At 41.3% G+C, this 23,645-nt stretch overlaps 1 protein-coding gene across 3 annotated transcripts in view; it reads left to right on the top strand.

Annotated features, from left to right (window-relative positions):
• The window catches only part of RB195_022162 (uncharacterized protein), a gene marked incomplete at both ends in the record, with an annotated part of 33,878 nt that extends 10,233 nt beyond the window's left edge, over positions 1–23,645 (top strand). For 2 of the 3 annotated variants that reach the window (XM_064209189.1, XM_064209190.1), the window contains 14 exons: positions 4,893–4,988; positions 5,985–6,076; positions 6,237–6,335; positions 7,307–7,384; positions 7,437–7,633; positions 7,714–7,853; positions 7,982–8,151; positions 18,402–18,469; positions 18,528–18,683; positions 18,742–18,905; positions 19,061–19,192; positions 23,172–23,254; positions 23,309–23,454; positions 23,508–23,542. In XM_064209189.1, coding sequence (XP_064065071.1) covers positions 4,893–4,988; positions 5,985–6,076; positions 6,237–6,335; positions 7,307–7,384; positions 7,437–7,633; positions 7,714–7,853; positions 7,982–8,151; positions 18,402–18,469; positions 18,528–18,683; positions 18,742–18,905; positions 19,061–19,192; positions 23,172–23,254; positions 23,309–23,454; positions 23,508–23,542 — 1,656 coding nt within the window. Of the gene's footprint in view, positions 1–4,892; positions 4,989–5,984; positions 6,077–6,236; positions 6,336–7,306; positions 7,385–7,436; positions 7,634–7,713; positions 7,854–7,981; positions 8,152–18,401; positions 18,470–18,527; positions 18,684–18,741; positions 18,906–19,060; positions 19,193–23,171; positions 23,255–23,308; positions 23,455–23,507 lie in introns of all 3 variants that reach the window. The other variant, XM_064209191.1, reaches the window with a different exon arrangement.

The following is a 23,645-nucleotide window of genomic DNA, read 5'->3' as shown; positions in this document are numbered from 1 at the left end:
AAAAAAGCAATTCTAATTTCCCAAAAAATGTCGCTACTGCTATTTCTTATTGGTGGATGAAAACGAGCGGAGCGAACACCAAAATAAGCCTGAAGTCCGGCTTTAGCCGGACGTTCAGGCTGGTAATAATATAAATCGGAATGTTGCAGAAAGTGAACAGTCCTTTGATGAAATTCCATGCAAAATCTTTTCTGGCTGTGAACGTACTTCTTTTAGCAAAGGAATGAATAGTCTTTGAAATTACCATTTCCGCTATGTTCCCACGGAATTAAAACTCTCAAATATACTATGTATGGGAAGCCAAAATGTTGACGGCAACGCTTACATGACAAATATTTTACTATTAATCCCCTACCCTTTTTCTTCGTACTAAATATTATATATCCTCAAGGCGCAATTATTTCTGATAAGTCCGCTAATTTGAAGATAGATGCTGGTAAATTAGAAAATAACTGGTTTTATAAAATTTTTAGAGTTCCAACTAAACTAGACAGCTAGATCGTCAACACGAATCAAATGATGTCAACGTCTAATAAAATAGAGCAAAACGAGCCATGTCAAGGAAAGAAAGAAACCGCTCCTTGTTTTCCTTCTGTTTTCTGACAAAAAATTGCCCTGGCTACTGTACTTTACGTTCTTCTTCATCACTTAAAACGAAAACGATGAGCTCTAAACAGTGTTTGGATGCCTATTTAGAATATCACCTGTATCACCTGTGTTCCCTTTGTACATCGATTTGCTCGGGTTCGAAAAAAAGTATTTTTCTTGAAGGACTTTGTGAAGAGGTCTGACCATCGGATCCGCGGTCTTCCTGCGGTGCATTTAATGTTGCGTGATACCCAGTCGTTTAAGGCTCTGGTTTAACGACTGATGTTAAAACGCATCACGTCTCCTGCCCATCTAATTTTGCTTTCCTTGGGGCAGCGGGCAGCGTCTCTAATCATCGACAGGCGACGTAGGAGTGAACTTCGAATCCCATTTTTCACATGCGTGAAGCGGTCTTGCTTGCGAAACGCCCACGCTTCTCAAGCATAAGTCAGAGCAGAAAGAACGGTGGTGTTGAGTAGGTAAGCATGGAGACGCATGTTCTTAGTCTTTACTACATCCTCGATGCTCTTGAATGCTCCCCAAGCCGCTCATTTCCTTTCGTTCTGCCCAGCTCGTGTTCCCCAGTAGCATCTCTTCTCGCGAGGAACTCGAAGAGCGACTCTACTTTTCTTCGAAGGACTTCGTGAAGAGGTTTGACCATTGGGTCGGCGATCTTCCTGCGGTGCGTTGGATATCGCGTGGTAAGCAGTAGCTTACGGCTCTGGCCCAACGATTGTCTTTGAAGCGCATCACGTGTCCGGCCCATCTAATTTTGCTTTCCTTGGCATATGCGGTAGCGTCTCCGATCTTCGATTGATGACGTAGGAGTGAACTTCGAATTCCTTCTTTCACTTGCGTAAAGCGGGTTACTCCTCACTTCACCCTTTTAATTCCGCGTCCTATGATGCTGGTCGCATTTTCCTCCTGCTTGCGAAACGTCCACGTTTCTGAAGCGTAAGTGAAAGCAGGAAGAACGGTGGTGTTGAATAGGTGAGCACGGAGCCGGATGTTCTTTTTCCTCTTCACTACATCCCCGATGCTCTTGAATGTTCCCCAAGCCGCTCGTTACCTTCTGTCCAGCTCGGAGGCCAGGTCGTTCATCATGTTGATTCACCGACCTAGATATACATAGCTGCAGCATTCGGATATGTTCGTTCCGTTGAGCGTGAATCGGGCATCAGACATCCTTACGTTCTTCATGAGCATCGTTTTGTCCAAGTTCAACTGAAGACGGATCTTTTTACGCGTTTCATCAAATTCTGTCAGCATCCTCACGAGGTATCTTTATGTATGGAGTAAGGATGCCTGGGTTATCCAAGGCAACCATGACCGCTTCCGTCACAACAGAATCGAAGCCTTTCTTCAATTCGATGAAATTGAGACACAGCGGCCTCTTGTACTCTGGCGATACATCTATGAGTTTTGAAACCGTGTGTATGTGGTCAATCGTACTGAATCCTTTTCAAAACCCTGCTTGCTCGCATGGCTGTCCTTCATCTAATGTTCTTTCTATCCTGTTTAGGATTACTTTTGTGAAGGGTTTGTAGATGACAAGCAGTAGGCAAATGGGGCGATAGTTCTCTTTATCCTGTGGGTCTCCCTTCTTATACAGCAGCGTGGTCTTGCTGTTCTTCCATTGCTTACTAACTTTGGATTGACATGTCCATCTTCCCTCAGATGGTAAGGAAACAAGTGGACGTGGCTGACGAAGAGATCTGAGTAGAAGTCGTGAATGACTTTCTCCACCTCTGCATTCATTTTTGTTTTTTTTTTTAATTATAATACGATTGGCGAAGTTCTAACGGGCATAGCGAATGCTCTTTCCCGCTCCTGCTGCTTAAGCCAGTACTGCTGCTCTTCTCTCTTCAAGGTCTCCTTTTATCGCTTCTCTTCAACTCCTCGAGCTCGGAGGTGAATTCGTGGTTTCCTGCAGCTGGTACGGCTCCATGCTGACGTATCAGTTCTAGAGTTTCCGGAGACAGGGGTCTCTTCTTGGTTTTGAAACTCTTCCATCTCTCCGTACAGTCGTGTAAGATTTTTTACGAGCCATTCATATTTGTCGTCGATGTCGTCCATGACTGTATTTTCCCAAAAGCACAAGCGAAGCGAAAACCTCTCTATCGCTAATGGTTCTGGGATTTCACTTTGTGAACTTCGCGGTTTTCTCTTCTCTCCTCGTCGTGTGAAAGGGAATCTTCCCCGAAAGAGGCGATGGTTCGATCCCGTGTAGAGCTTTGGTATTACAGCGATATCCGTGAGGCTAAACTCAATGACGATGATGTGGTCAATTTCGTGATGGTACTCCCCACCTAGTGAAGCTCACGTTCAGCATAGAGAGGAAGGCTTTTGGAATTACGAGTTCCAATGGATGGTCTTAGTCGTCTTGATAAACTCGGAGAGCCCCCTCCCTGTTCATTCCATTTAAGGCCGTGGGTTTCGGTGTAAAGTTCTTCACGCGTTCTTCTGGGGCCAATTTAGGCGTTGAAATAGCCAGCCATGACCTTGTAGAATAGATAGGTTTTCAAACTCTTCAGAAGTCTTCAAACTCTTCCTTTTTGTTGCTTGATGTGGGAGAGTAAACGAAAGAAAGATAGACAAATTATTATTCTTATTCGTAAACGTCCGATTGGGGTCGTTTGTTGTTCGAACGACTCGATGTTTATTTCCATATTCGTGTTGACGAGGACACCAACTCCTCTACTGTCGCATGTTCTTAAGAACAGATCTCTCTTCTTCATCCCCGGCGTTCAGTGGGTGGTTCCGAACTTAACGAAAAAAGATTGGTTCGCTCGTAATTTCATGTCTCAGTCGATGACAGATCATCATATTTTCTGGATTTTATGTCCACTCCTTAACTATTTTCTAAAATTATAATTGTCATTCAAGAAAATGGATTAGAAATTGGATTAGAAATTGGATTAGAAAATGGATGTCTCAGTGATTACGAAAAGTTTAACTCGAAGCTTTTAAACGAATTGGCTGAGACAACGACGAAATTGTGGGAAACCTGGTTCTAAATCTGAAGATTGTCAACAATTTTGTGCACGCAGTGAGTGGATGTTGAGTGGAAAAGATTTTCTACCGTCCAAACCTGTGAAAGAGTATAAGCGAATCGTCATACTAGCAACCTCAAATCCCATTAATGAAGCGAGAATGATTTTTGTAAGCGAAGGAATTCAATACTGCAATAATGGTTTGATGATCCCTATCAATTTCCACGAAAATTGATCAGTAGGAGATGAAAGTTGCTTCTTGTCTGGCACTATTTCATGTCGATGAAAAGACAGACGACCAGCAAACATGGACCGATGAATTAGAAAAAGCATCGTTCTTAGCTACAAAATGAAATTTAATATCAGGTTGATTTATTATTGACATAACATGCGTAAGTAACCATGATATTTTCGAGAACGAAAGCTACAAATTGGCTTTGATGATCTAGAGAACATGAAAAGACTTGTTTCTGTTGATGAAAAAGTGAACTTGATCGGCCATCAACAATGTTGAATGAACATCGTCTTCCAGAAGTTGAACGACATTTGCCTAACTTCTATGCAAGATAACCCAGTTGTGAACTTCAAATCAATCTTTCTCACAATCTCTTGGTTTACCAGTCCACTTTCTTAATGTGATGATCCGTTTATCCTTTTCTCTTAGAAGGTTTAGGCGGTCGAAAATCCTCTCAATAGATGCTCAGTTATTACGTGTACAAAATTGTCGACCACACTTGGATTTCTTCTGGAAAGGATGTTCATTCAACATGATTGATAGCTAATCAGCTCCACTTTTTTCATCGACAAAGACAAGTCCTTTCATGTTCTCTAGAACATCAAAGCCAATTTGTTGACTTTTCCGCAATCTCACCGTTGTTCTATCCAGTTTGTTTCGAAGTTTTTATTTTGCATTTCCGTAATCATAAGGACCTAAATTCCACCTCATCTATTTGAAAGACAGTAATGATTCTATGAAATAGTTGAGGAATGAACATAAATCCAGGAAAACATCAAGGTCTGTTGTTGGCTAACACATGAAATTTTGAAGTGAATTTCTCTCGTTATTGCACGTGAGTAGGGATCACATTTTTTAAAAACATTTCATTCTGTGTCATCGAAATTGCTACAGGACAAAAAGTGTAAACCTAGGTTTTACGGTTAGTTGGCTACCGCATGAATTGACACCCTTCAGCTGCCAAAATCTTGCGGCATTGAGCTGGGGAGTGAACCTATGTTGTTCTTCTGTACTTTATTTGATTTCGAGCGATTAACACTAAAATTACGCAGCTTAGTTTGTGTACTTTTTTGCAGTCCTTTTACTTACGGAAAGCTCTACGACGGCAGGAACACCAAGCTAACATGCAAGCGAACCGTAATAATGCTTCAGCGACTTCTGGTAGTAATCAGGTATTCATTTGTCATGCATATATTTCTTAGCATTGATTACTGCGTTACGATGTCTTATTCAGTTATCATACCTATATTTTGTAGCATTGATAACTGCGCTACGTAGCCTATCTGTATTCTGAACCAACCAGCGCGAGTTGGATGCTTCGCCCGCCACTCGCTGGTAACATTTCCTCAAACACAGGTACTAATATGAAAGAGCAAGTGTGCTTACAAAATACTTAGGATATGAAGTCAAAAAATAGCCTTTCTATAGATTATCTCTAAAATCTGTGGGTAGATTACATTTGGAAGTATGGAAGTTTCTTGACTTATGTAACTAATGCTGTCAGTGTTTGTAAAAACATTAGCAGTCACGTTCCCATCGACCACATACCAAGATTAGTTCAGTACCAGTAATGTCGATAATTGTCTGGAAGTTTCCACGGCATACCGAGATCCGCAATGAAATATCCATGCAGGTTTCGTTGCATTCCACAAACTGTAAGTGGTAGGTTTGCAGCAGAAGTGCGAGGAAATTAAGAAGTCGATCACTGCTGGAAGATATCGTCCATGGACTGCTCATATCCTTGATCACCATCGTTGACTACTTCTAGAAGCCAAGTTCCATCCAATTCTATACGATACAAAAGGAGAAACCCCCAATCAGTGCTTAAAGCAATGTTTACTCACTTTAGCACTGTTGAAGATGTTGCTCCTTTCCCTCTTTCAAATTTTACCACACATCTTAACTCGAAATTTTGGTTTTCTAAATTTTCGATGTACGCTGCAAGCCCTTTGCCGCGAGGGTATTTTAGCAGGCTTTGTAACAGGCCCTTTCAATTGCTCAAGTTTGAGGTCTTGTTGATCTTTGAGTGTCCGTGGGAATTCGCGTCGGACAGATATACAGATGGCAACTTGCGTTTTATGTAATAACAGATCTCTTAAACGAGTACTCGAGAGTCTCCAAATGTTCCGTCACAATTCCTGTCTATGAAGAATAATGGTGTATTTCAGTTGCTTAGCACCGCATCGACTATCCATCCTCAGGGTACTGCCCATAATCTACCAACAAATTTGGATATGCAACATGGATCACTTCCAAAAGGGTAGCTTTTCATGCCAATTTGTTGCAATTTTAGATATTTGCTTCAGTTTTTCTTTGTTTTTCACGACGAGAAGAAGATGTGTTAGGAAAGTCTGACAAATGACTTTGATGCATATCTGTACCTACTGCACATTCAGGTGCACTAAGTTGGGTTGTTTCAGTCTACCCCATTTTGATACAAACGCTCCCCCTGCTTCTCAAATGGTGGTTCCAGCTGTTACAGAAAATGAAGCGAGCAGAAATAGGCAGAAATCGAGCAGGTTAGATTTGAATGTATCAATACATGACATCGTTACTGGAGGGTCACCGTATGCGTTCTTAGTTACTTATTATTTACGTGGCTTCGTAAGATCTTGAACTTCTCCAAAATTCATCAATGCTTAGGCCATCACCAGTTTGTATTCGTCGCGAGAAATTGGTGTCCTGTTTGACAACCATGCAAGAGCTATTTTGCTAAGCTATTGGTAATTAAATTGAAAGTCACTTCAACACCGTGTGCTTTCGTCATTTCGCAAAGGGAAACAAATGTGCGGCTCTGGCTTGCTTGTTACGTCTCATGGGGGCTCTACCTTGCTTGCTTGCTACGTGTGAGCCTTCACTGAACGCTTACAATGAACAGCTAGTCAGAAGCTGCCTTGGATGCGAGGCTGTCGCAAAGTTGGCCGTAAAGGCCGAGCCGCATCCGTGGTTCAAGACGATTTCTTCACAGACATTGCTATCTCATTGTTGTGGAAGCGTTTTCGAAGTGGCTCGAGATCGTCCAGAGGAGTTCAGTCGTAACGTCCACAACAATTACCGTTTTGAAGAAGTTCAATTCAAACAATTCAAGAACCTGTCAACGCTTATCACAGATGCTTACAATTCAAGATCGTTCTATGACTGCTGTTTTCATGGACTCATGGATTCGCTTACCCCCTTTCCACTTTCAATGTGTGGACGAGGCGAAGTCTATGTCGACATTCTCAAACGAGGACTGAACTTGGACTCGTTAATCAAGCAGCGGCGAACGCAAATTGCAGTCAACAACTTTGCTGACAACCCTGCCGAGTCCTGCGGGGTGAAAGCGAAGAATACATATTAATTGTTATATTTCGACACTAAAGTTGTATGGTAGGTGATTATAAAGTATAATGGATAATAATGTTAGCGAGCTAGGGATATATGAGCGAACTGGCCTGTCACTTGGTGAGATCAACAGCGAATTCCTATCTGGCCATGTGCTCCTTTATAGAGGAGGTCCTCACAATGGTGGTTATGATGACGAGAATTACGACTATATTCTGAAAGACGGGGAGTGCTTTAATACAAGGTGAATCTTTCTCTCCAGTTATATTTTTGTCATGTGGCTGTATTCTTTACAGGTACATTATTCTTACGGAAAAGCCAATAGGAAAAGGTTCTTTTGGGCAAGTAACTCGCGCGTATGACACAGTTGCGAAGGAAGATGTAGCGATAAAAATTATAAAGAACAAGAAGACGTTTTTCGATCAAGCCCAAATCGAAATAAAGTTGCTGGAAATGATGAGAGCTCATGATACTGAGCGCAAATATAATGTTGGTAAGTAGTAGACAATAGTACCATATACTTTTAGTCACATCAAGAAATGATTCGCTGAGAAATGGTACTGTTGTTTATAGTTCTCCTCAAGGGACATTTCGTTCATCGAAACCATCTCTGCCTCGTCTTCGAGTTGCTTTCGTATAATCTCTACGACTTGTTGAGGAACACGAATTTTCGTGGTGTTTCGCTCAATCTTACTCGTAAGTTCGCGCAACAGGTATGGTTTCATCAAACTTTGTTGACTTTGCACCCTTTATTCTCTCTCTCGATAAAAATTCGCTTGTTTGAATGTTTCATTTATGCTGCATTTTCCTTCTTAATCACACTTATGTTGCTCTGTTTCAGCTTACTAAAACGCTTTTATTCCTTTCGTCTCCCGAATTGTCTATCATTCATTGCGATCTCAAACCAGAAAATGTCCTTCTTTGCAATCCTAAACGTTCTAAAATCAATATAATCGACTTTGGTTCTTCTTGCCAGATTGGTCACAGGATTTATCAATATATACAGTCCAGGTGGGTTTTCAGCCATGTACTTCTTTCTACCAGTTCATAATTTTGATCAGTAAAAAATTTGTGTGCAAAGATTTGGACTTTCTTTGTGCGCGAAGATTTGGATTTTCAACTACTATATATCGTTGAAATAAACCGAATTTAAATGTTTCTGCAGTTTTTTTTTGTTTGATGTTTCATAGATTTCAGTACGTACAAAGGAAAACTATAGAATAGTACTGTTTTTCTATGAAATATAACGAGCGAATCAGGACCGTGTCGCACTCCCGCTCCTCATTGTAATGAAAGGCAATTTCAAACAGCGACTACATTACAATGAATGAAGTTTATCGATAGTGTGGAAGTTTGTGACAAAATTATGCGAACTGCTAACTATAGTGCGTAACAAAAAGATAGAATCATCCCCAAGAGCGCAAGATTTCTCTACTAGATTGTTGCAAAAATAATTCGCGTTTTCAAACATTCACTTGGAAACGCTATAACTCGCCTCAAAATCAACTTTATCAATTGAAATAAGAACCCTTACAGTCCACGCATGTTTGCTAACGAGACACAAGTTTGCTTATTCCTGCGGCCTAAAGTCTCGAACTTTTGGAGTCCACGAACTTCCGGAAGCCGTTTTCGGTACCACCTTGGTTTTGGAAGATCTTACCTCTTAGGCAGCTGTTGAGATCTCTGAAAAGTGATAGTGGTTGGTGAAAGGTCTGGCGAATATGGTCAGTAAGGCAGAGTCTCGTAGCCTAACTCGTTCAACTTCAGTAACGTCAGTAGTCACCTTTGAAGTGTGTGATCGGGCATTGTCGTTTAGGAAAATTGGGCCCTTTCTTTTTACTAACTGGTGAAGAAGTTGGAGTTTCCGATGCACTTCGTCCAGTTCTTTGCAGTACATCTCTGCGATGGTCTCGTTAGGTTTCATGAAGCTGTAGTGGATTGCACCTGTACCACACCACCACACAGTCACTATCATCTTCTTCGAGGGCATTTTTGACTTCGGAAAGTGCTTGGGCGTTTCATCCTTATCATTTCATTGAACGGGACGCTTCCTTTTGTCGTAAAGGATCCATTTCTCATCGCACGTAACAAAACGATCGAGAAATGGATAGTTCTTGTTGCGTAACAGAAGCGATGAGCAGATCGGTTTCTTTGGGACTCGCTCAGTTCATGCGGCACCCACTTGCTCAACTTTTTCACCTTCTCAACTTTTTGCTTCCGAATCCGAAAACCGGACGACTGTTGGATGGTTAACACCTAGTTCTTGGGCTACCTTTCGTGTTTTTTTAAGTGCGTCATCTTCAATGATTGCCTTAAACAGGTGGTCGTCAACTTTAGAAGGGCATCTGCGACCTTTCTTATCTTCGAGGTTCATATCCCCACAACGAAACCTTTGCAACCAATACCGTGCCGTAGATTCGGTGGTGCTTCCCTCGCCCCAAACTGCGTTGATATTCCGAGCTGACTCCGCCGCAGACCTGCCCAGCCTGAATTCGTAGAAGATTTGGCGAAAATCTTTTTCAGCACTAATAACTACAACGAAATGCGCCACAAAACGCTATATGGCTTCTAATATTAAGAAAGAGGGTAACCGAAAAAAAAAAAACTTGTCGCGAAGATGAGGCGGCGAAAAACACGCATTATTTTTGCACCAACCTAATATTTCCTTGTAGTTTTGTAGTTTTCTGCGTCTCTGTAGGAGATCAACTAGGATGGTCGTCCGTGTCTCCATGAACGAATGGAGCATGATTTCGTTGAGCCATGTTGCCATCTCCTCGAATTTTCTAGATACGCAATATTTTTGACGCATTCGCGGAAAAATCCACGGGCGTCTCTTTACCGTTTCCTACCACGCACATGCAGAAGCCGCTGAAGGCAACAATTAGGCATTCTATGATGAACTCAGTGGGTTGATGTTTAAAATAGCCAACCAGCAGGTGGTCGTTGTTAGAATCGAGTGTGAAGATAGGACTTCAAGAACACATTTCAGATGTGCTAGGCAAATGGTAGTATGCTTCCGGATTTAACGCCAAGGAAGAAATGGCTTTACATCTGCATACACGCATTTGGCAAAATTTACGAATAATTCCGTATGCGATGCATCACAAGAACGAAGGAGTTTGAGCGGGCATGACAGGAGAAGAATCCGCGCAAAGCTTATGCTTTTTAAAAACAATATAGCGACAAAATTAAAAACTGACGATGGAGTGGCCATCGATAAAACAACCCTACTAATTTGGAGTGATCATTTTCTTGCCGAACCGGTAAGCGCCATCAGATTCTGAACTCGAGCACATTTATAGCCGGCAAATGCGGTTAACGAACAACCACCAAACGAGTTGGAGGTTCAGGTCTGTATCCAAAAGTTGGAGTGGACATGATGGGTTTAGCGAAGAAATGCTGAAGTCTTTTCCTCCGTCTGGGATACGTGAGAGGACGAAGATATGGATCGACGAAACGATATCTGGTTCGTGGAGGCATCATAATTCCTCTTTACAAAAGTTATCCGTCACGAACCCTAGCAACTCTCGTAGAATTTCATTGCAACGTGTTATGTACAATGTTTTGGAGCAGATTATCCAGGATTTGCTTATCAAACATGGCGAAGAAACAATGCGCGACGAGCACACAGGCTTTTGGCTCAAAAGATGCAGGGCTGACTATGTATGTGCTCATCGTCAGGAGAGTGACCGAAATGTTGAAGCGGTATACGAAGCCAGCGCAGTTAGCTTCTCTGCACTTCGGAACCGATTTCGACTCTCCTCATCGGTGCAGTCTTCCTAACACGCTTCGCACCGATATAGTACCAGAAAAGTTCGTTCGCCTATTTGATGATATGAACCAACGAACAACTACTGCAGTTCCAATACTAGCCAAGATGTACATAATCGTTTGATGTGGGGTAATATAAGCGAGACAAGGGACACTGGCAAGACCCTCCCTGTTTAACTTTGCCATCGATGACATCATGAGAAGAACAGTCGATCGATGTCCTGCCGACGTCGTCTTAGTACTACCAGGGTGCCTTCTGATCGATCTCTTGTACGCCAACAATGTTTCTATATTCGCGGAAAGCAGTAAGAAACTTCATCATGTTATCAATTTTGTATCGAACCTAACTGCTCTCTACGGGCAAAGCCTGCGCCCTGATCAGTGTAAGCAGACGTGGATATCCTCGAGACCCTCCAACGGGAATCGGAATGGAAAGGCAACCGATCGATCTCATCGATGAGTTCTGTTAGTTGAGTTGTGGGCAGAAGATCAGTGGAACCTATGAGTGTGATATATTGCAGAGATGCGCTATTGTCTGCTCCGTTTTCAACTCCTTGAAATGTTTGTGGTAAACTCCTATCGCCCACGAATTCCCACTGCGAGTCTACTTATCCACCATTCGCCACATCATTATATACGCATCAGAAGCTTAGACGGTATCGTCTGCGGTGATGAAGAAGGTTGATTGCACGGAAAGGAAGCTGCTTAGCCGACTGTCGGGTACTTTTGGTGTAGGGTATGCTGCAATGAAGATATTCACGCGGAAATCGATGTGGTGTACCAGCAGATGGCACATGGAAGATACATCCTGCACCACCATCGAAAGTGGCTACAGAAAATCGTCGCTTCGCTCGTCGTATACTATCCCAAACAAATCCACATACATACATACATACATACATACATACATACATACATACATACATACATACATACATACATACATACATACATACATACATACATACATACATACATACATACATACATACATACATACACACATACACATACACATACACATACACATACACACACATATACATATACACATATACACATATACACATATACACATATACACATATACACATATACACATATATATATGTACGTATACATATATGTATATATATATATATATATGCATAGATGATTCGTGATTTAGATGATGCCAATACGTACCATCTGATCCTCTCTAGTGCACCCAGTATCCCGAAAAATTTGCTTGGGTGGCTGATGGGCCACTTATGGCTTGAAGTATGCAGCAATGAAAATCTTCACGCCGAAATCGATGTGGTGAACCAGCGAATGACACATTGAAGGTATCATCATCCTGCTTCGCCGTCGAAAGTGGCCACGGAAGATTGTTTTCGCATCTTTGGTCACGTTGTGAGTTAAGCAGCAGACCATCTTGTTGAGCATGAGCTGAGGATTCTATCAGGTTCAGGCAGGAAAGCAATCTAGACGAAAACGAAAGTTCTGCACTGAAAGAGAAGAGGAGGTAAAACAGGACCTGGGGACACTCAGCTTTGATAGGTAGTTCAGGCGAAACGTCAGATTTTGCAGGGGATGGTATAGCACCGAATGCATCGATTCTGTGAAAGTTCTTGCTAAAAATCGAGAAGGTTGGGCAGAGCTATGCTCAAAGACACACATCTCAACGAAGATGCGGGCAATCGCGTCGGGCTATAAAATCAGTCCGTGAATTAAGTCACGTAAGTCATATCTAACACCAGCTTTGAGCTTTACCTGGTAATATTTTTCAAAGTAAGATTTTTTTCAAGATGTAATAAAAATGTAGGTTCACTTCAAATTTGATCTTAGTCGATAATAGACCTCCATGTTTTTTTGGTTCCATGTTTGCTCTTAAACTATTCTTATATTTATCTCTACTTCGAGGAAAATGAAGTGAAACTGGCCATTAATTATAACGAAAAGGGTCCAATCAAGCTTTGTAAAAAAAAAACTCGACTGAATCAGGGTGAAAAGGAAGTTGAGTCGAATTTGAAGTGAGGCTAGTTGAAGGTCAACAATTTTGTTCACGCAGTGAGTGAAAGTTTTCTGACCACCTAAGATTCGAACACAATACGGCCAACGTAGCATTACGCAGGATAGTAGTAGTAGGTGGGTGTAGCGCAGTCGGTGAGAGCTTCTGCTGTCTGCGCGATCGATCGGAGGTTCGAATCTGTCCTGATGCTCACCAAGACCTTCATCCCTTCGTGGTGGATGGATTGGTACTCGTTTGGGAGGATAAAAACACTGACTTGACACATCCGCTATCTCCTGCAAGTCATTGCATAGGCCAGTTACACGTTTGTAAACCTCAAACGACTCTGAATTGAAGTGGTGCATCCCAAGTCGATTGATTAATCCCATACACTTTATCCTTTATGAAAATTAGTGAGAGCGCTCCTACAAAATTCGACTTACTGAACATTTTGCAGATTATGCTCTTCTTAAAGTCCTGAGGAATGTCCGTTTAAGACTCGTGTAATAGTCGCTTGTATCTGTGGGATTACTCGAAACGTTGATCTTCTGGAACCTTCTTGGTTTTTGTAGTCAAAAAGAAGTCGGGCGGTGACAGATCAAGGCTGCAAGGGGGCTGCGGCAGCGTTGCCACGTTTTCTTCGTCAGAAATTCCATCACCAACAGCGCCGTGTGAGTGAGAGCATTGTTGTGATGAAGCCGCCAACTGTTGACAATGTCCGGACGGACTCGGGCGACACTTCACCAACCGGTCAGGCACACCTTTATAGAAAATAGCGTTGGTGGTCGTTCCCGCTGGTGCAAAATATGTGGTTAATTCCCTCTGAGGAAAAAAAAAGATTCAGATACTCTGAGATTCAAGAAACAGTGAGATGAAAAACCTCTCAAAGTTAAAAAGTTTAAAAGATTCTTCAAACACTAGCAGACCTGTTAAAAGCGGTGTTTCGACCGCCCAAGGAGCTTTGAAGATTATTAGGTGCGTTTCTAAAAATGTACAATAGATCGATTTTTTTAATCGCACTAGTATCATTTCTTCTGCTATATACCCTACATACGAAAACTGTATCTTACTGCACCGAGAGACACGAGTCACTTTGGTGTGCTTTCACCCTGCGATGAAGTTGAAAGGGTTTAGCACCTTCGCTACTTCAAAAAAAAAAAAAAAAACAGAACAAGACAACGTAGTAGAGTTCGCTGCTCTAACGCGGTGTATGTCTAGAATGAGCTGACCATCCTTGCACTGTATCCTTCATATGCGTTATAACCGTTCCCCCACTTGCTCTTTTTTTTCGGCTGATAAATCGTGCTTTTTCCAGATCACTCATAAAAGTTTTCGAAATTTTACAATACTTATGAGATTTTCGTTTGAAAGCAGCGTATCACAAAAATAACACAGTGTTTCCACACTGTTTTATTTTTGTGATACGCTATTTTCAAATCTCATAGGCGACTTTGCTTTGTGGTTTGGTGTGTAGATTACGAATATGAGTTCAATTGCTTCCTCAATTTCCCCTAATAATCCTAAGAAATGGTGGGTGGAACGGGGTTTGTTCCTACGAGGTACGGTAGAACGCACTCGCTTATTCACACTCCGGTCTCCTCAGCAACATATTCATTGGTTTTACTTTGAAAGACGGTGAGGAGACATCATTGATATTCGACCGCTTCCACTTAGATACGGCGCGCGCACAAGGACGTTACAACTGGTTTCGTAGGAAAGAATGCTTGAACGCCATTTCTGACGATGATTGGGGACACATGACTGGAACCACCCCGGATCCGAATTCTACAACCCCATCTATAGCTTTTCCCGCGGATGAATTCACCACGTCAGACTCTTGGTATGCTGCATTTAAGGAGCTCTCGGTCGGAATGGGTCTAGTTGAGATAAATGAAGATAAATGAATCTTTCCATAAGTATACTACAGACATTTCTGCAAGAAACTGTATGAGTAAAAAAAGAACGACTGGTCATGCGTACTTATCTTCATTCCATTAGTTCTTCATCTAACATAATATTGGGCTGAGAAGTGATTTGTTTCTGCAGTTTTCGAACTTAAAAATTGGGTCACGCTCCTGATCCACGCACCCGAACTCTATGTTTTCCAGCAAATCACGTGAATTCCGTGATACGCTACCTTTGAATCAACTCGTATATTGTGTTGCGTTGGGGAAGAGGGTTTAAAGACGGTGAATAACGACTCACTTCACGATATTACGTATCCAGTGGATATGCCTAAGGAGACGTTAACATGTCGTGACGAAGCCACTCTACAGTCCTTCCTAAAGACACACACAAACATCCTTATTGTTCTTCTACAGAGACGCAGAAAACTACGGTTACAATGAAATATGAAAAGGAGTATACGTAGTGAGAGTTGTCGAAATTAATCAAATAGATCAATAAAGAGAATGACTACAAATTACGAGCATACGTATAGTATGCTCGTAATTTGTAGTCTCTTTATTAATTTGTAGACTTCCAATGTGGGTAAAAAAAATTAACCTGTACGCGACATTTAGAAAACGTACTGAGTACTACAGGGCATATTAGGTAGTGGTCCACTGAGAATGAAAAAAGCGAATATCGTTCAGATATAACCCTCAGAAATTTCAGAAATCTATTCGCATGAACTCTTTCTTCCAGGAGGTCACATGTACGGAAAGTTCCTCTCTCCAACATCGATTTCTCATCTATACCACCAGCATTTTATCACTTTCTTCTGTTCCATATTTATTCACTTCTTTCAAAACTGTCAATATTCTTCGTAACTTTCACATGGAGACAATTTAGGCTACGAAGAACTTGGTCCCACAGGATATCGGTTATTTTCATCCCTGTTACTTTGATAACAGGTATCATGACGTAAGGTGATCTCAAGTTCGTAACCGTACCGGAAGGAAAAGAAATCCTCGCGCGAAAGACGAAGAAAATTGCCTAGCTGATGTCTCCAAATTACGTATGTGATATCGTGGGAAACTGGAAATACTCCAGCAAGATTTGTACTGGAAAAACTCAGTCATTGCCTGTTTAACTTTCCGCGACAGTTTAGTAACTTGTGGACATCATCCTATCACGCTCAAAAAATTTCCGTTATTGTCGATAGACATCAGGATCCTTTTCAACTGACTTGCGATGCAGCGTGTGATCGCTATCGCTAGTAGGTAGGCGCAGTCACCTATTTGAGAAGCGATGACGGTGAATCTTCCTAGGACTTACTCCATCGCTAAATGCTAATGCAGAAACCTGGTGGAAAACACATAATTCGGGGCTTAGATCGCGAGCGTGGCCCTTCTCATTTCCGAGTTTAAAAATGCAGAAACGAATCACTTCTCAACCCAATATTATGTTGGATGAAGAACAGATGGAATTGTGAAGATAAGTACGCATGACCAACCGGTTTTCTTTCACTCATACCCACGAAGTTTCGTGCAGAAAATACCTGTAGTGTACGTGTGGGAAAATTCATCTCAACTAGACCTCGATTCAAACCGAGAGCTCATTAAAGGCAGCATACCACGAATCTGACGTGGTTAGTTAATCCGCGAGAATAGCTAGACATGGGGTTGTAGATTGCGGATCCGGGGTGGTTCCGGTCATGTCTCACCAATCATTGTCAAAAGCTGCGTTCAAGCGTTCTTTCCAATGAAATCAGTTGTAACCCACCAAACTTTTGCATGCACCGCATCCACGTTAAAGCGGTCGAAGACCATTTATGTATCTTTACCATCCTACCAGTGAATATGTTACGTTGTATACCGGAAGGTATAGAAGGTGCGCGTTCTAATCTAGTTCGTAGAAACTAACGTGGTTCCCACGCCGTTTTTAAGACGGCTAGGGGAAATTTGGTGGAGCCATTCATTTCCATAGTAATCAACCCGAAATATATGTTTTCTGTTTGCTCTAGGGTTTCCGTACCACGTCAGTTTCATGCCTTTAAGCAATTCAAGACCACTCTTTCAAAGGTAAATAGTAATAAGAAGAACCATTTGTATATTCTCCTGAACTATTTGTTACCATTTTCTACCGTTCCGTTATCTGTTTAATTTCACGCCAGAAAAATTGATTTGTAGATTATGCAGGTGCTTATTGGTTTTGTTTCATTTGTAGTATTCTCTTCCTAAATAAGGGAAATTGGTTCCCCTCGTCCCTCCTTCCGCTGCTTTCACTCTTCATTTAAGCTCAAATACAAGGATAAGTTGGAAATGCCCCTTTTAGATCTTTGCACTTCACATTTTTTGAATTAGAGAAAGAGGTAAAACTTAATTCTGAGAATTTGAGGAATTATTAGATGAAACAGTAACATAGCTATAAGACAGCAGCGAATGCTGAGTAAAGGTGTTTGATATTGGAAAAGAAGCAGTTTGAAAAGATTTAACGATCGTACGGGACAGTCCAGCATCTGAAAATACGCCTTTCTCAATAACAGAACTATCTGATTGTTCAAATTCGAAAAAAATGTTTAAGAAATTCAAATGTCGCATTTATTATCATATTATTTTAGTACTAGCATAGTGTGGACAGCTGTAAACTAAACTGCGCAAGTTTGATGAAAAATGCTAACAGTAGTCTGAACGTTATCCCATGTATTGCGAAGACTCTCAACGTTCCTGCGCCGGAACAACAAATCAAGCATAGAAATTGGAAATCGAATATGAGATTGTCTTTTCGTGTACTGCTATCCCTTTAGACGGACTTGGTTTGTTCGTCTGAGTTGATGAGGCTGCTGAACCCAGAATGAAGATTGGGTGGAGATAGTCTTGAAAAAGCGTTTAAGGCATATGTATTAAGAAGCTCCAGATATTCAACTTTTATAGTAAGCAGTGTTCTTTGTGTGGAGATTCAAAATGTTAGTTAGAGCTTTCTGCGTTTCTATGACGTTCTAAAACGTTTTATTCTATCCACATGGGCTACGGTTTAGAAAAACCACATGAAAAACTAGTCGGGTAAAAATGACATGAAGCATTGTATAGTTGCGTAAGCAGCTGCGCTCGATGCGGCGCGGTGAAGATGACGATTAGAATCGACGAGAGTCCATCGCGAACTGCAGTGATAGATGGTGCTAGTATCCAGCGCAGCCGCTTACGCAATTTCAACGTGCTTCATGTCATACTGTATTTCCGAAGGAATCTGCAGTTAATTTGCACACCAAACATAATGGATGTCAGTGAAGGATACAAAAATCGCATTCTATCATGTCGTTCTGATCGTATAATATATCGTATTATCTGTTTAGCTGATTCGCATTTGTAGTACTGTTAATTAAGAGATTTCGCAACATTGTTTGTACAGTTAACACGATAGTAATATGATTCGATCCTTGGAGCGTTGTTGAACCAACTTTAAAAGTTTGAAAAAGAAAGATTTAGGACAAAATCAAGCACAGAGTACAGAGTTACAACTTTCGCCACGATCACTCTTTTAAGTTTCTCTAATGGTGTTTAGAAAAGTATATTGTTACCATTTTTGTAAGCCCATGCAGCTTAAGATTTCTCTTTAGATTCTACCGCTCTCCTGAAGTTTTGCTAGGAATAGCCTACGACACCAAAATTGACATGTGGTCACTAGGTTTGTATGACTCTTCATCGTTCACTCTTAGCGTCTCATTAAGCTTCAATTGTTCAAGGATGTATTTTGGTGGAAATGCACACTGGTGAGCCATTATTTGCTGGCTCCTCTGAAGTGGACCAAATGATGAAAATTGTGGAAGTGCTTGGAATGCCTCCTAAAGAACTCCTGGACGTGGGACCAAAAACTCATAAGTATTTCGAGAAGACGGAAGGTTAAAATTATGTCAGTTCTGCACTAATTTCTTATTCTTATTTCGGTCAATTGATTAGATGGTGTCTACTACTGTAAAAAAACGCGGGACAACTTTAACAAGTGTTATCGTGGCCCTGGACATAGGAAGCTTCATGACATACTTGGTGTGACTTCTGGCGGTCCAAATGGAAGACGGGCTGGAGAAGCGGGACATTCGGTCGAAGAATACAGCAAGTTTAAGGTGTTGCATCATTTTTCTTTCTTTGGTGCAAATTCTATCTTCTGCTGAGATATTGATACATGTTTGATTACGCTTAATATACCGATTAGTTCCGAGACTAGTATGATTTGGCAGGATTTTTGTGTTGTGTACTATCGATCCATACATCGGTTAAGGACTTGATCAAGCGAATGTTGACGTACGATCCAAAACTACGTATATCACCTTACTATGCTGTTCGCCATCCCTTCCTGAGACCCAAGACAGCTCAAATGGGCCAGTCATCTGCAGCTGTAGATAGTCCGACGGTAGGTTCCTTCTACTTTTCCCTTTAATATTAAGCATTTATTTTTACGCGTGATTACGTTGTTTTGGAGTTGTCTAGACAATGTTTCCTGTTTGATTTTTTTTTTTTGGAAAATGAAAAGGAGTAGTAAGATAGCTTGCATTATGATAAAGAAGATAAAGTGCACTTGCCAAAGTTGCTCCTCACTTGGAAGCATTCAGAAACAAATTTATCCATGTTCATAATTTTCATGTTCAAGGGGATGTTTAATAGTAACGAAATAATACTGAAATGCATCCATACAAAAGGCACCTCGACCGTACGGTATTTTGCGAGGTTTTTTTTCTGTAGAGTTAGGGATACTCATTGATGCGAACATCAACATCGCAGTCATCGGGGATTTTTTGCGAAGCACAACAAAGCAACGAAAACGTCATTTCCAAATGTCAGTACCAGGTCACATATTTGAAGGGAACATTTCACGCTCAGTGTTTAAAGGCATCACCCCACGAATCTCATGTGGTAGAGATAGTGGTGATTCCGTCCATTTCTTCCTAATTCCGTCCGGAAGATGCGGCGCGTGCACAAAGCTGGCGCGCTCTAATCGAACTCGTTTTAGGAAACGGCGCGCCGGATCGCTCGAAACCGTATCGTCTGAGCCGTTTTTTACGGCAATTAGGAAGAAATGCATGCAATCACCCTTCTTCCCATAATCTACGATCCCTTATACGAATACTTCACCTGAAATCCGTATCACCTCAGATTCGTGGGGTGATGCTTTTAAGGGAAACACTATATATATATATATATATATATATATATATATATATATATATATATATATATATATATATATATATGTATATATATATATATATGTATATATATATATATATATATATATATATATATATATATGTATATATATGTATATATATGTTCGTAATTCGATGATGTTACTGTAAGATGCGAAAAAAAAACAAGCACGCTTAGTCCTGGGAAATGTGAAGTGTCCCCTTTTCTTTGCAAAACTGTGATTATCGTTCCACTACCCTTCCGATTCCACTGCATCGATCTCTGTGACGCAATCATGCGCTAAGTTCGCGCAGAGATATAACGTGTAAAAGAAGCCTGATTATGGACTGTACTTGTTCTCAGTTCCAACGTTTATTATCCATACGTGTTTGAAGCAGCAAAGCTGCTCCTACCTAGGGAGGAGAGGTAAATACGTGATTTTAGTTTCTTTTTATGGGAATCGATGACGCCTCACTAGTGAATATTAAGTGTGCCTAAATGACCTGGGATCTGGACGCATATCTAACTCAATTTAGCCGGTTCAGATCAGTATTTTTTGGCGAAACTATGGACATCCTCATTATGCAGGCTTATATTTACTGCACGGTGCCTATCAGGCTGTTACTAAGAAATGTATCTGGGAAATAAAGAGCGGCCGGAGTTGCTTGTATTTATCCCTCTTTTATATGACAAGAATATGTTATTAATTAACTTAAACTTGTTATTAATTACTTGTTAAACTAACTATGTTCTTTTTATCAACAAATGAACAACGGTAACTTGTAAAGTCATATTCTTGCACCGCAGTCTTTTCACCGAGTTGGTGTTAGTAGTACTTTATATCACTTCTTACTGTAGCACCAAAAGTAGGTGTCAAGTTTTTGCTACTGCACTCAATACTTTAAATGTTCAATGTGGTTTCTTTTCAGTTCATTCTTTGAAAAGTAGTTTAGAAGCATTAATTAGGGACAACGTTTAAGGAAATTTATGACGTTAGAGTCTCTCCAGTAATGAATATAGGTTAGTATGAACATAGGAACTGGTTCTTTGCGAATGTGGCAGCGATAACGCGAAAGAACCACTTTGACTTCTGTTGCTCTTAGAATTGATCGAGCGGGCGGTCCTTAAGGCTAGCATGCCGCGAATCTAACGTGGTGGAATCCGCAAGAAAAGCTAGAGAGATTGTGGGATCCGGGGTGGTTTTGCTCAACTCTTCCTAGTCGTTCTAAAAAACGGCGTGGAAACCGCCTTAGTTTCCAGGAGGTATGCTAGAACGCTTCTCTATGTATACGTTCTGGTTCCCTTAGGAACCTACTTATTGGTTTCACTTCAATAGGCAGTCGATTTGAGCTCACTGGCTTTCGACCGCTGCGCAGCTGTGTGCGGTGCGTGTGCAGAGGTGACGCGTTGCAAGTGAAATCATCGTGAAAAACGGAGTATCCCATACCGTTATTTAGAACGATTAGGAAGAGGTGAGCGAAAGCCGAAATCTACAACACCATCTCTAGCTTTTCCCGCAGGTTCCATCACCTTGTCAGATTCGTGGTATGGCGACTTTAATTTACAGTTCCAAACATGAACGCTTTGCGAACGGAAGGAGATTACGTTCATCTTCATTGGACGCCCCATCGGTGCGCTGATGTTAGGAGCAATATCCCGCTTCACGCAAGCGAAAGAGGGAATTCGAAATTCTATACAGCGTCAGTGATCACAGGAGCTTCGACACTTGTCAGGAAAGTAGGAGTGGCGCAGCGTGGGCCGGTCACGTGATGACTTTCATCGGCAGCCGTTGGTGATTGCAGCAAAAACCAGCTTTCTCGAAATTGAAGATGCACAACAGGAAGACTTCCGAGCCCGACAATTATATTTTGACGATATTTTTTAAACATGAGCTCGTTGCTTTTCACATTCGTCGCGAAGGAGAAGGACGATCTGCAGTCTTTGAAGAAGGAGACATTGGCATCACTGGCGCCCGTACGAACAAATCGAAGAGGAACTGGAGTAGAGTAGGTGACATTATGATGGCAAAATAAATTTTATGCCTTTAAACGCTGTCAACATCTATGTTCAACAAATTTATCTGGTCAGCTGGAATTGTGGACCATACCATATAGGAACATCTCCAGGAAGCATATAAAGAGCGAGGAGAACCCACTCAAACTGAAAATTCGGTAGGCTTTCGCTCAATTTTTTTGTGTTGTAAAAGAGTTTTGACGCGTTACATCGTAATCAAGCATTGTTTTTTACCTCGCTGTACCCACCGATGGCACAATTTCTGAATCTCTGTATTAAATCTGCGATGGCGCGGATAAATTCTTCGGGTTTTTCTTTTTTTCTGGAGTTTTCCGTTCTTTTTGCCCTTTAGTTATGTATGAATGAACTCATACAATAGTATCCAGTAGTCGTAGTCATAGTCGTAATAAAATCCGTTTTCCGGTTTCGTTAGCATAATCCGTTCTTTCTGTCATAGAGTCTTCTCTACAATTTTATTTCGTAGGGGTTGGGATTTATGAGTTCGCAGATGAACAGTTTTATAGTTAAAGGTTTCTTTCACTTCAATGAACAAATGTCATCTCTTTCTTATTGATTGTTGTCAACTTTTTAATTTGAATGGTCAATGTTGACCTAGTGGCAAAGATTGTCTATTCCGATCCACATGATCGCGTAATACTCTGTGTGCACAATTGCACAAAAAAAGAAAGGATAACCCTAAAAAAGAATCTAGGAAAAATTCCATGGAGCTTGTCGGCGGCATCAATCTGTGACGTTGAACACAAGTGCCCCCTCTTAAAGGATTAAGTACGTTCGGCAACTATTGTTGGCTGTATTGTTGTGTATAGCTATATCGAACTATATCTAAACCAAACGAACGAGTTTGAGCAGAACGTAATATTAGTTATGCGAACGTTTCAAAATGTTTCCCGGAACAGCGCGAACCCCCACTCGATGCGTCTCATATTATCGATCGGGAAACATCAGCTGGACTGCGCTGCTACCGCGGCCGAATACGGTGATCAAATGAACAAAAAGCTTTAGGATGGACTGTCTCTGTGTCAGTATGGAAGTTGTCTCTGTTGGTCTATTTTATTTGCAAGGAATGTTGTTTAGAAGCATTGTAACTTCAAAAGGGCCTGCCCGATTTTATCTGCTGTATCGAGAGAGTTCGTTGTCATAATGAATTTATAGAACTGATGAGATTTTTCCAGCACCAGTCCTCATCTAGAGTAAGCCAGGAGGTGTGGGGAAGTCAAATGGACTGTAGCGAGGATGTCGAGCAAACTTCATTCGGGTACTTTTGTTATCAATATCATGTGCTTTTTATATCTGCTGGATGTAATTCCAGGAATTCCACAGCTTCTGTAACGGCAGCACCCTCCCTAGCACTGTCGTCCTCGACAAACCAACGACGGGTGGTACCGGATGACAATCCACAATTTGGCGGTCATTACTCGCATTCAACAGGAGATGTCTACCGCCAACCTTCAGTTGGTATCTAATCACTGCTTATCATAGTTTACGTTGAGCATTTTTCATTTCTTCAGGGTCCGCAACCACATCGAAACCCAAGCTTCGATGAGACTCCTGGCCGATCATATAGTAAAATGCAAGCTATGCTGCCACAGACCGCTGCTCCTACTCAGATTAGTAATTCGCAATATAATCTAATGTTATATAATTGA

Source organism: Necator americanus, chromosome X (assembly GCF_031761385.1).
Source record: "Necator americanus strain Aroian chromosome X, whole genome shotgun sequence".
Lineage (NCBI taxonomy): Eukaryota > Metazoa > Nematoda > Chromadorea > Rhabditida > Ancylostomatidae > Necator > Necator americanus.
The sequence above is the reverse complement of the archived record's forward strand: the minus strand, read 5'-3'. Positions and strand labels throughout refer to the sequence as shown.